Here is a 12,891-nt window from a genome sequence, read left to right as displayed (position 1 = left end):
ATTGGAGAAGATCAGTCTACATCCCAATTCCAAAGAAGGGCAGTGCCAAAGAATGCTCCAACTACCGCACAATTGCGCTCATTTCACACGCTAGCAAGGTTATGCTTAAAATTCTACAAGGCAGGCTTAGGCAGTATGTGGACCGAGAACTCCCAGAAGTGCAAGCTGGATTTCGAAAGGGCAGAGGAACCAGAGACCAAATAGCAAACATGCGCTGGATTATGGAGAAAGCTAGAGAGTTCCAGAAAAACATCTACTTCTGCTTCATTGACTATGCAAAAGCCTTTGACTGTGTCGACCACAGCAAACTATGGCAAGTTCTTAAAGAAATGGGAGTGCCTGATCACCTCATCTGTCTCCTGAGAAATCTCTATGTGGGACAAGAAGCTACAGTTAGAACTGGATATGGAACAACTGATTGGTTCAAAATTGGGAAAGGAGTACGACAAGGTTGTATATTGTCTCCCTGCTTATTTAACTTATATGCAGAATTCATCATGCGAAAGGCTGGACTAGATGAATCCCAAGCCGGAATTAAGATTGCCGGAAGAAATATCAACAACCTCAGATATGCAGATGACACAACCTTGATGGCAGAAAGCGAGGAGGAATTAAAGAACCTTTTAACGAGGGTGAAAGAGGAGAGCGCAAAATATGGTCTGAAGCTCAACATCAAAAAAACCAAGATCATGGCCACTGGTCCCATCACCTCCTGGCAAATAGAAGGGGAAGAAATGGAGGCAGTGAGAGATTTTACTTTCTTGGGCTCCTTGATCACTGCAGATGGTGACAGCAGTCACGAAATTAAAAGACGCCTGCTTCTTGGGAGAAAAGCAATGACAAACCTAGACAGCATCTTAAAAAGCAGAGACATCACCTTGCCGACAAAGGTCCGTATAGTTAAAGCTATGGTTTTCCCACTAGTGATGTATGGAAGTGAGAGCTGGACCATAAAGAAGGCTGATCGCCGAAGAATTGATGCTTTTGAATTATGGTGCTGGAGGAGACTCTTGAGAGTCCCATGGACTGCAAGAAGATCAAACCTATCCATTCTTAAGGAAATCAGCCCTGAGTGCTCCCTGGAAGGACAGATCGTGAAGCTGAGGCTCCAATACTTTGGCCACCTCATGAGAAGAGAAGAATCCTTGGAAAAGACCCTGATGTTGGGAAAGATGGAGGGCACTAGGAGAAGGGGACGACAGAGGATGAGATGGTTGGACAGTGTTCTCGAAGCTACGAACATGAGTTTGACCAAACTGCGGGAGGCAGTGCAAGACAGGAGTGCCTGGCGTGCTATGGTCCATGGGGTCACGAAGAGTCGGACACGACTAAACGACTAAACAACAACAACAACAACAGTACATTGATTATTGGGACGCAGGTGGCACTGTGGGTTAAACCAGAGAGCCTAGGGCTTGCCCGTTGCTCGATCCCAGCTCCTCCCAACCTAGCCGTTCGAAAGCAAGTCAAAGTGCAAGTAGATAAATAGGTACCGCTACAGCGCGAAGGTAAACGGCGTTTCCGTGCATTGCTCTGCTTCGCCAGAAGCGGCTTTGTCATGCTGGCCACATGACCTGGAAGCTGTACACTGGCTCCCTCGGCGAATAACGCGAGATGAGCGGCGCAACCCCAGAGTCAGTCACGACTGGTCAGGGGTCCCTTTACCTTGGTTATTGCTTTCATTTTATGGATCCATGGTCTGGTTAGATAGTAAAATTCATGTTAAATTGCTGTTTTACGGGGGTTGTTTTTAAAAGTCTGGAACGGATTAATCCGTTTTGTATTACTTTCTATGGTAAAGTGCACCTTGGTTTTGGAACACTTTGGTTTCGGAATGGACTTCCGGAACGGATTAAGTTTGAGAACCAAGGTGCCACTGTACTGCTATAATGGTTTTCACTGCAGTAACTCCCCATCCTTGACTCAGTCAAGGAAATAGTCCAGCGCTCTAACCCCCACCCCACACTGGTTCCCATAGCTGGAGGAGTCTGCAAAAGTAGAGGGACACATGACACTGAATAAAGGACCAAGCTCATTACTAACACATACACACAGCCACACACACACGTGGAACCCATATTTCCCCAAAGAGGCAAGTCTGTCGTCAGATGGGGGGGACCTCTGTGAGCTTGGGATGCGATTGGACTCCAACTCCCAGCAGCCCTTGGCAGGTGTTGAGAACTGCAGTCCAGCAATGAGAGAGACCCCCCAGGTTACTTAAACACACACACAGAAAGACACACAAACTACTTGGGCGAGAATGCTTCTTGCACAGCGCTGCGAGATCTGCCACCCAACGCACAGCAAGGCGAGGGGAGATCAGCGCTTCCCATTCGTTCCCCATCCGCCCGCCCGTGCGCTTTTCTGGGCGTCAGGGTGCCTTGTAGTCAGGGTCGATTTTCACTCCTGGCCGAAATGGAAGGCGCTCAGAGGCGGCCAGCACTTCGCTCGCTCCCCTGTGCTGCGCGCCCTGGAGCCGCCAAGCAGCCTGCAAAGAGAAGGCGGAGGGGAGCACCCCTGCTTGGTGGCAAAGCGCGCTGCGCCAACTTCTCCTCCACCACCACCGCCGCCCTGGAGCTCCTCCTATCAAAGGCTGACGAAGAGAGCTGCAATTGGAAGACAGCTGCAGCGAATCCGGAACGCCACTTTCCTTTGCGCACAAATTCAAATTGCCGCGGGTGCTACCCAGAGCTCCTCCAAACATTTCCCGTCGGTTTTGCTCTTGCAGAAAGCGCGTGCAGAGCACGGACCAACCTCTGCAGGTACGGCGGTTAAAAACCAACGAATCGGGAACGCGGGGGTCTCCACGCGGCGGCCGCCAGCTGCGATTGGGGGAGGGGGGTGTCGTTGCATTGCGCGTGGTGGAGGTGAGTTAGCCACGGTGTGAAGAATAATAGAATCCTAGAGTTGGAAGGGAGGGACCCCGAGGGTCATCCAGTCCAACCCCCTGCGATCTCAGCTAAAGCATCCAGGACAGATGGTCACCCAACCTCTGCTTAAGAACCTTGCGAAGATCCCCTTGCACAGCCAAGCAGGGTCCGGTATGGTTTCAAATTGGTTGGGGAAACAAGTGGCGACATTCCTGCATTGCAGGGGGTTGGACTAGATGACTCTCGAGGTACCTTCCCACTCTACGCAGTTTTCCTTGAGAGGAGTGAAAGCACAGTCTTTTTATGGCTACAGGAAAGATGGAAGCCAGGTCGGAATCTGAGGAAGAGCATTTGAACTCTCTACACCCGCAAAAGGAGCAAAAGGAGGCATCAGGTAAGGGCATTCCCTCGCTCCAAGTCTTTGTTCCTGCAGGTGCCGCCTAACCACTTGGCTTCTTTATGGCAGCCCTTTGGCTTCAAGACCTGCTTATAGCTCTGCATTGCACTGGTCTCTGCCTGTGAGGCTACGGTTTTTGCTCTTCCTAATACAGTACTGCCTTCAGGGCATGTCTGCTCAGATGTATGCCTCATGGGCGTAGGCAGGGGGGCAGGAGGGGGCAATTGCCCCCCCTAGAAGCAGGGCTGCTGGCCAGCCTGCCCCGCTGCCCGCCCGGTGCCGTCTCCCTTCTCCCTGGCTGGCTGTGGAGCGGGCGGAGGGAAAGCCAGGCAACCCGGCGATTGCAGAGGGGGAGGAGGGGATCAGAGCAGCCCGATTTCGGGCTGATCCTGGCTCCCCCTCGCCCCTGCCGATCGCGGAGGGGGAGGAGGGAGTCGGAGCAGCCCGATTTCGGGCTGATCCTGGCTCCCCCTCGCCCCTGCCGATCGCGGAGGGGGAGGAGGGAGTCGGAGCAGCCCGAAATCGGGCTGATACTGGCGCCTCCTCGCCCCTGCCGATCGCGGAGGGGGAGGAGGGAAAACTGGCAAGGGAGATGGGAGCTTTCCTTGCCCCACTGTGGCCCCGCCCCTTGCCCCCCCTGATTTTCATCCTGGCTACGCCCCTGGTATGCCTCACTTTGTACCGTAGACCAGTGTTTCTCAACCTTTTTTGGGCCACGGCACACTTGTTCCGTGAAAAAAATCACGAGGCACACCACCATTTAAAAAGTTAAAAAAATTAACTCTGTGCCGCCCTATATTGACTATAATTATGACTGTAAGAAACACTTGCCAATTGCTGTGTTGGTTGCAATCTCCTGTAATAAGGCTTCACAAGCCGTCCGGCGGGTGAGTGTTGAATATTGGCGGCCGCCAGGCACGTGACAATGCAAATCGACCTTCTCGTCGCTGCACGTCGCGGCACACCAGCCAGCGTCTCGCGGCACACTAGTGTGCCGCGGAACAGCGGTTGAGAAACGCTGCCGTAGACCTCCTTCTCTTGCAAGTGTGGTTTGCCCTGCTGCCCTTTAATACATGCTTACCCAGCATTCTGCTTTCTTCTCATTTCTCCTTGTCCCAGTTGGTTCCGGTCAAAATACTCACGGTTTTGAAGTCCTCACTGCAAGAAGCAGTGCAGGAATTGCTTGCCTCTTCTTCTATCTGTGTTTCATCTTCCAAGCCATTCTGTATAAAACGAATCTCTGTTTCCCCTTCACTATACAGTAATGCTTAAAAGCTTTCTCACCTTTTGGCCAGATCAGGTGACAGCAAAAACGGCAAGGTTTTTAGTGGGAGCAATTAGAATAAGATCTGTTATTTGATTATTGATATAAACCCCAAAAAGTATTTTCTATAGTTAAGTTTTTACCTCTATCTTCAGTACATTTTATTTTATTGCTATGGCTAGTGGCTAATGCAAGTAAAGATTCTTCTGCTCTGCTCTGCTCTGCCTTTCAGCCAGAATGAATGAGCTGAGTAGATTAAGTAGATCCAGTGTTTGGTTTTTTTGCTGGGGAAGTAAAAGGAATTCCCTTTCCCCCATGATCCCTTATAAGGAGGCCTGATCCAGCCTGCTCTTCCTAAGTTCTCACAAATGCTTATGAATTTACCTGTTCTTTTTTTTCCTTGTGCTGTAGCACCTCCCAAGATCTGGAAATACCGATCAGTTAAAGATATTCTCATAGGTATCCTTGTTTTCCTGGTCATCACGCTTACCATTACTATTATAGCAGGTAAGTTTTCTGAACCTCAGTGTTACTCCCTTAAGATTTTTCTCTTCCCTCTTGGGTCTGATGTAGCTGCATGCCTTCAGCCAGCTTCTCAAAATCAGAACCTAGGCTATTGCCTGGCTTCAGCCACTGCCATGTCTTGACAGCCTTGCCCCAAAGCAGTCATTCAATGATCCATATTCCTACAAGGACACACCGATGCATAGCTGCCAAGTCTCCTGTTTTTCGCGGGAAACCCCCAGATTTAAATCCGTTTCCTGCCATGACCCCGGATTGTTAAAAAGCCCATAAATTTACCGGATTCCCCTGCTGGCCACAAAAATGGGAGACTTGGCAGCTATGGGCCAGGGAGGCTCCGCCGAAAATCGCCTCTGCGCATGCCTGGGCAGCGCAGAACCAATTTCTGGTGCCGCGCGGCTCTGCCCATGTCTGGGTACCTAAAGAAAATCGCTTCTGCACATGTCTAGACATGCGCAGAAGTGATTTTCGGTGCGCGGACATGGGCAGCCGGCACCGGAGGTCGTAGCGACTTCCGCTGGGTGAGTGCTGCTGATCCCTTATTTTTCAATGAGGAACTTGGCAGCTATGCATCAATACCATGTGCTTTGGCCACAGGTGGGAACATCTGGCATTGGAGAGACAGAGGTGCTTAGCCAGAGGGTTAGAGGGTGGTATGGTGGTGAGGTCAGATCAGTGTGGATGCACCAGCAGAGCCTATATGACCCTCCTGCACAGTCCTGACCTTGCCACCTTCTCAGCGTCCAGATAAGCAGCAGCTATACTGCTGTCAAGAGGGTGACTGATAATGGAGCCACTCTAGGTCTGTTGAGAGGGTGACTCCACAGTAACCTTTAGTGTCATTGGCCCAGTAAAACACTGCCAATAGAGATTCAGCAGATACCTTCCGTTTCAACATTACCATTATTATTATTATTATTATTATTATTATTATTTTAAAAATAATTTGATTTTACAAATGTAAATTGAAAGCAAAACCAACTACATATCCATATAAAGAGATTTCTCTGAATCTTGAGACTTGCCCCATCCCCTTCATAGGTCCTAATGTCAACATTTAGAACTGCACATCATCCCATTATCCACATTTTATATCCATCTACCGTAAATTGTCCATAGTGTTTGTTCCCTTACAAGTGTGATTGGAATCCTGCTAATGTTTTCATCTGCTTACAGTGGTCTCCTAAATAAATTATAAAATTTCCCATTCTTTCTAGAACTTTTTGTCTTCTTAGCTCCTGAGCTTTCCAGTTAATTTTGCCTTCTGTTTCAACTTTTGAATGCATGTCAGGCTTACACGGGCAATAAAGAACTCATCTTTCCATAAGAGTTAGCTGGGTTTTTATTTTACAGTACTTTAACATTTTCATATGGGTTTTACTGTATGATTTTGCATAGAACCATAAACTGCTCTGGTGTTGTTGTTTTAATGAACAGTGCTATATACATACAGTATATTTTAAATAAATAAAATTAACCATTAACCATATCACACCTGGTCACTCTCTGTTGAAGCAACAATATAGGAGGCAACCTGGGGACCACAACTCCCCACCAACATGATCAACAAACTTATTATTTTTTAAAAAAAAATATTAGAAGAAATCCAGGTAAAACTTGGAAAATTAGAATATTGTCGAAAAGTGCATTTATTTCAGTAATGCAACTTATTATTTTTTCCTTTTATTTTTTACAAATGCTTTCTCTTGGAAATTCCACAGTAATAAAACAAATAGTTACAAAAATAAACATCACTATTACATTTCATTAATTACATTCCATTTATAATTGACCCGCCTAACGACAAATAATTACAATTACAACAAATAAAGGCTTGACATATCTTGCTTTTCATGTCATGCATCTATCTCATATATTGGTTTCACCTTTTCCGTTGCGTTACTGAAATAAATGCACTTTTCGACGATATTCTAATTTTCCAAGTTTCACCTGTAATCTTATTCATCGTAGTTTCTGTGTATGCCTCTCCAAATGGGTGGATTGGGCAGCTTGCCCCAGTTCTCTTTTCCTTCCGCAGTGACAGCCCCCAGAGATGCTGAGCCGCCGGGTCATCGGCTGGTTCCCTCCGCACTCTGCGGTCCACCATGTCCACATCGCTGGATTGGCTATGCGGGAAAGTGCTATCACTTTTCGAAGATGAAAATGAATTGGAACTCCAGCAGCAGCTACTGCAAGTCACACAATGCCTCCTTGGCTAGGATTGGAAGTGAAGAGCAGGTAAGAGAGGGGCCCTTGGGCACCAAGCGGTGGTGCTCGTCCCCTCTTAGGCAGCAGGATGAAATGAGCCGCCTTATCTATGAAGTTAACTACACACCGTAACCTAGAAGATCATGCAGAATTTCAGAGGCCGCTTTTTAAGGGCAAAGTGACACTGGTGTTGGAGACAATCTGGAGAAATGACGGGAAGAAATATATATATATAACCTTTCCTCCTTGCCAGCTGTTTTTCCACTCAGCTTCACTTTCCCCCAGATCTTTGTTTACCACATTGGGAACCCAGCAGGGGGGAAAGCGCATGGCACATGGAAAATAATAACAACACCGTATTTTTCCGTCTATAAGATGCCCCCTATTTTGGGGGACTCAGATTTAAGAAAATAGGGGGGGAGATGGCCCAGAGTATAAGACACCCCCTAATTTTTGACATTATATTATAGGGAAAAAACCTAGTCTTACACACGGACAAAATACGGTAATTTATTTACAGCCCACCCATCTGACTGGGTTGCCCCAGCCAATCTGGGCGGCTTCCAACATAATATAAAAATACATCTATGCATCATTTTTTAAAAAATTTTTTTTATAAAAACCCCAATCCTGTCATTTCTCTGCTTAAACCTTCCTACTCCTAGTACTGCTTTGTTTTTTTTAAAAAGGTGGGTCACTAAACTCCTGGTTCATATGACATGTCATAATATTATTCTGCAGAAAAAGAAGTAAATCCTACTGAGTTCAACAAGGCATAATCTCTAATAAGTGTGTGTAAGGAGCAGGCGGGGGTGTGGGGTGGGGAGTGGATTGTTAGCAAATGCTGGCCTGGGGCTAGCGGCGAGTCTGCCCCAGAGCTGAAGCATTGCCCTGTACACATTCCTGGCTGCCGTTTAGAATAGAATCATAGAGTTGGAAGAGACCACAAGGGCCATCCAGTCCAACCCCCTGCCAAGCAGGAAACACCATCAAAGCATTCTTGACATATGCCTGTCAAGCCTCTGCTTAAAGACCTCCAAATAATAATAATAATAATAATAATAATAATAATAATAATAATAATTTATTTATACCCCGCCCTCCCCAGTCAAAACCAGGCTCAGGGTGGCTAACACCAATAAAATTACAATAAAACATAAAAAGCAATTAATTAAAATACAATATTAAAATTTAAAATGCAGGCTCATTTTAAGAAGGTGACTCCACCACACTCCTTGGTAGCAAATTCCACTGCCGAACAGCTCTTACTGTCAGGAAGTTCTTCCTAATGTTTAGGTGGAATCTTCTTTCTTGTAGTTTGAATCCATTGCTTGTGGGAATGTTAGGGATGTGGATTAGGATATATTATTAGATAGATCCTATCCAAGCTTGTGTTAGCAAGCTTCCAATATCAGCAGAGTGACATTCCCCTTTTGTGCGCAGCAAAGCATGTGCGTTAGGTTCGCTAGAACCTCTATAACAATATATAACTTCTTTATACTTCAATATTACACTTCCCGGCAAAGGTCCCCTTTGTCCCTCTTAAAAGAAGTACACAACACAGTGTTTATAAAATAAGATAGAGTTTACTTACAGTTTCATCCTGAGTTACAGCATAATCTCAGAAAGGCAGGCTTGCTTAGAAAAGTTACAAGTATATATACATCTAGAGTCTACTTAGTAAAGTGAGACTCCATGTGGTCTCACACTTGGCTGCAGGCCTAGAGTGAGAACCATCCTAACTAGAGATTCTCTGGAGATGTGTCCTCATCGAAGGAGGAAGTAGCTAAGAGAGCGAGTGAATGCAGGCTAGGGCTCAAATCAGCTAATCTCATCTGCATATCAGGAGGGGACAGGAACTGACCTGTAGTCAGGTGTCCCTCCAGGTGAGTTCCTGTTAGTGGAAACTCTAGGAACTGTTGTGACTTGTCTGCCCCAGTGTTCCATCCCACATTGCTCTATGTCCGCTTCTCTGGAGCAGCAGAAAAACAACTGCAAATCTCCCACAATATCCGGACATTATTTCCAACGCTAAACATCGTTTCCTTTCCTTTCCAGCTCACTTACGGTTTTGTCAACACACACAAGTAATAAAGAGCCATCAAGTAGAATTAAAACTACTTCATTGTGGGCTATATACAAAGTCCATTCTCTGCTACCCAGCTCTCAGAGCTGTGCATGTTGCTTCCAGTTCGTCTTAGACCAGAAGCGAAAGTAAAGAGTACAGAAAAACATCACATGGGAGAAAGGGAGATAACACAGCTTCCTTTCTCACAGTAAAAGCAGACACATGATTCATATCCCGCGCTTTAGCAGCTCGGTGGACAAAATCATAACATGGATCTGGCCAAGAGTTCAAATCCTGACCGCCTGTGGGCAACTTTGGCAGCTGGGGAGCAAAGGCACAGGGCTCTGCTGCAGGTGCCAACAATGATAAAGCCAAGGATAGAACAGGTGAAGAAGAAGAAGGGTTTGGATTTGATATCCCGCTTTATCACTACCCAAAGGAGTCTCAAAGCGGCTAACATTCTCCTTTCCCTTCCTCCCCCACAACAAACACTCTGTGAGGTGAGTGAGGCTGAGAGACTTCAGAGAAGTGTGACTAGCCCAAGGTCACCCAGCAGCTGCATGTGGAGGAGCGGAGACGTGAACCCGGTTCCCCAGACTATGAGTCTACCGCTCTTAACCACTACACCACACTGGCACACTGGTGGAGGTGGTTGGGCCAAACAGAGCCATGGGGAAATTAGGACCCGGGCAAGGCCTAGTTGGGTCCATGAGCTGGAGGTTTATAGGTTTAGCTACCACTGTATACACCATGGCAGCTGCTGGGAAGTGAAGAATAGGATGGGAAAAGAGAAAAGGGTGTTGGAAACAGGGAGAAGGGGGTGGCACTGGTGAGGTTGCAGAGTCTCCTTCCCTGGAGGTTTTTAAGCAGAGATTGGATGGCCATATGTCGTGGATGCTTTAATTGAGATTCCTGCTTTGCAGGGGGTTGGACTGGATGTCTAACCAGTAGATCATGATCTACTGGTAGATCCCCAGCTGACCTTGGTAGATCATGGGATTCTTATCATGTACAAAAAGTTATTGGGGGGGGGAGACCTAAAAAAACTGTGAAATCCTCCCCCCAAAAGCTCAACAACTCTGAGCACTTCCCTCCTTAAAAAAACGCTCAACAATTCTGGGCAATCCACCCACCCCACACACGCCCCTCCCTCCAATGACAATGGGTACATCATTGCCAGATTTTTTTATACTGGGAATAGATCACAGTCTCTTGACTAGTTGACCCTTCTGGTATCTTCCAACCCTATGATTCTATGACCATTGGCTTTCTCCCCACCCACAACAAACATGTGGCTTCAAGGCATTACCCCAAAGGGAATGCAGCCCTTGAAAGCAAAAAAAAGTTTGCCCACCTCTGCATTACACATGCTAGGGAGTAAGCCCCATTGAATGTATTGAAATCAATGCATATATATATGGCTCTTATCATCATCCAGGTGTGCTTGCTGACGTTTTCATCTGACATGTTGGGGTGTGCTTGTGAGTTTAGTTGCTGAAGTGCTTATCTGTGAATAGCGCAGGGCAGAATTCTAACATCCATTTCCTCTGGTCTTCAAAGGAGTTTGTGAAGCATCTCACAGGACCACATTACTTCTGGATTGGTCTCAGAAGAGACCCAGGTCAACCCTGGAAATGGCTAAATGGAGAAAATTCAACGTGAGTCCCTTTCAGTTTTCAGTGCTGAGGCATCAGCAACTAAAAAGTCTCCAATTCACTGTTAACAGGGTGGATTCTGCGATTGTTTAGGGAAGCTTTTAATGTTTAATAAATTATTGTATTTTAATACTTCTGTTGGTAGCCGCCCAGAGTGGCTGGGGAAACCCAGCCAGATGGGCGGAGTATAAATACTAAATTATTATTGTTATTTTTATTGTTATTCTTCCCAGTATAATTCTGATTAAGATGTCAAAATTTATGCGCAACTTAAAGTCAGGTGCCCCACACCTGAAAATACCAAATACAGTGGTACCTCGGTTTACAACCACAATTGGTTCCGGAAGTCTGTACTTAAACTGGAGCATACTTAACCTGAAGCAAACTTTCCCATTGAAAGTAATGGAAAGTGGATTAAACCGTTCCAGACGGGTCTGCGGAGTACTCAACCTGAAGCATACTTAACCTGAAGCATACTTAACCTGAAGCAAACTTTCCCATTGAAAGTAATGGAAAGTGGATTAATCTGTTCCAGACGGTCCGCGGAGTACTTAAACTGAAGCGTACTTAACCTGAAGCAAACTTTCCCATTGAAAGTAATGGAAAGTGAATTAATCCGTTCCAGATGGGTCCACGGTGTTTGTAAACCGAGGCGGTTGTAAACCGAGGTATGACCGTAAGCTCTGTTTCGTTGAATCTCTGTAGGTAAATAGTTCCCTTTATCTTTCATAGTTTGGTTTCTTTCATAGATCACTTTTCCCTACAATTGGTCCAAGCAACGGATGGATTTATTAACAATATTTAAAATAAGAAAGCAACAGCAGACTGTATAGGGATTTGTTTGTTATTTTTGCTGTGGTGTCAATAATCTTGACGCATTTATGATATGCTGACGGCTGCAACCTTAGATAGAGGGAAAACCTGAAAAATTGTATGAGCCACAATTATGACAAGTGATTGAGGCCTGTTGATGTTGGTCATCAGCTGCCTGAAAATCAGCTTGCAGAGCCTTAAACCATTTCAGTGGAGATGTTTCAACGATGAGCTTGTTTCCTTTTATTAAACTCTGCTTACGTCTCCATCCTTTTCTGGGTCATTTTATTTTAGTCTGCCAGGTTTTTCCTCCCACCCACAACCTCACTATCTTTGTGCTAGACTTTAGAAAAAGCCGGAAGAATTATCATCTTGAGATATGTGCCTGCCACTTTGGCACAGGTTTGTGATGCTTTGTGTTGCAGGCTCAGAATCGCAGACACAGGTGGGGAATGTGTCCATCTCGACGAGAAAGCCACAGCCTCTGCCTCTGGCTGCCACACAGAACTTCCTTGCATCTGCAGCAAACCTTCCGCATGTACAAGTCCTAATTGTTTATCGGCCTTGTAGCCCAAACGCTGGAGGAGAGCTGGAGTGAGTGAGTCAATTCATCCATGCATATACCTACTCCTCGGGCTACAAGTCAAGAATATAAGGAGCCAAGGTGACAAATTGATGAACCGGGTAGGATACCATCCTAAGCACGGCTAGGAACTCCAGCACATGACAGCGCTGAGCCAGTTTGCTGTAGTGGTTAGAGTGTTGGACTAGGACCTGCGAGACCAGGGTTCAAATCCCCGCTCAGCGACGGAATTCGCCACGACACCTTGGACCCAGACACTGTCTCTCAGACTAACCTACCTCCCAGGGTTTTGAGGATGAAATGGGGTGGGGAAGAACCCTGTTTGTTGCCTTGAGCTCCACGGAGGAACACGTAGATTATGAATGTAACGCTAAAGAGAGAAAATTAATATTTCTAATTTTTTAACGTCAGCTCCTTTGTAACAAAACTTTCTAATAAATATTGCTTTATAGTATTTTGGATCTTCAACCACTTGTATTATATTGTCCATAAACCTAGAAATCCAGAGCCC

At 46.1% G+C, this 12,891-nt stretch overlaps 1 protein-coding gene across 1 annotated transcript; it reads left to right on the top strand.

Annotated features, from left to right (window-relative positions):
• The first annotated feature begins 2,260 nt into the window (after nucleotides 1-2,260).
• Nucleotides 2,261-12,848, top strand: LOC118081063 (uncharacterized). The gene is made up of 6 exons (XM_088662468.1): nucleotides 2,261-2,867; nucleotides 3,184-3,264; nucleotides 4,943-5,038; nucleotides 7,092-7,291; nucleotides 10,890-10,987; nucleotides 12,223-12,848. The coding sequence occupies exons 1-6, from the start codon at nucleotides 2,261-2,263 to the stop codon at nucleotides 12,365-12,367; spliced, it is 1,227 nt and encodes a 408-aa protein (XP_088518594.1). The 3' UTR covers nucleotides 12,368-12,848.
• The last annotated feature ends 43 nt before the right edge of the window (nucleotides 12,849-12,891 follow it).

The sequence above is a fragment of the Zootoca vivipara genome, chromosome 2, assembly GCF_965207765.1.
Source record: "Zootoca vivipara chromosome 2, rZooViv2.hap1.1, whole genome shotgun sequence".
Classification (NCBI taxonomy): domain Eukaryota; kingdom Metazoa; phylum Chordata; class Lepidosauria; order Squamata; family Lacertidae; genus Zootoca; species Zootoca vivipara.
Note: the sequence above shows the minus strand (reverse complement) of the source record. Positions and strands in the feature narration are given on the sequence as shown.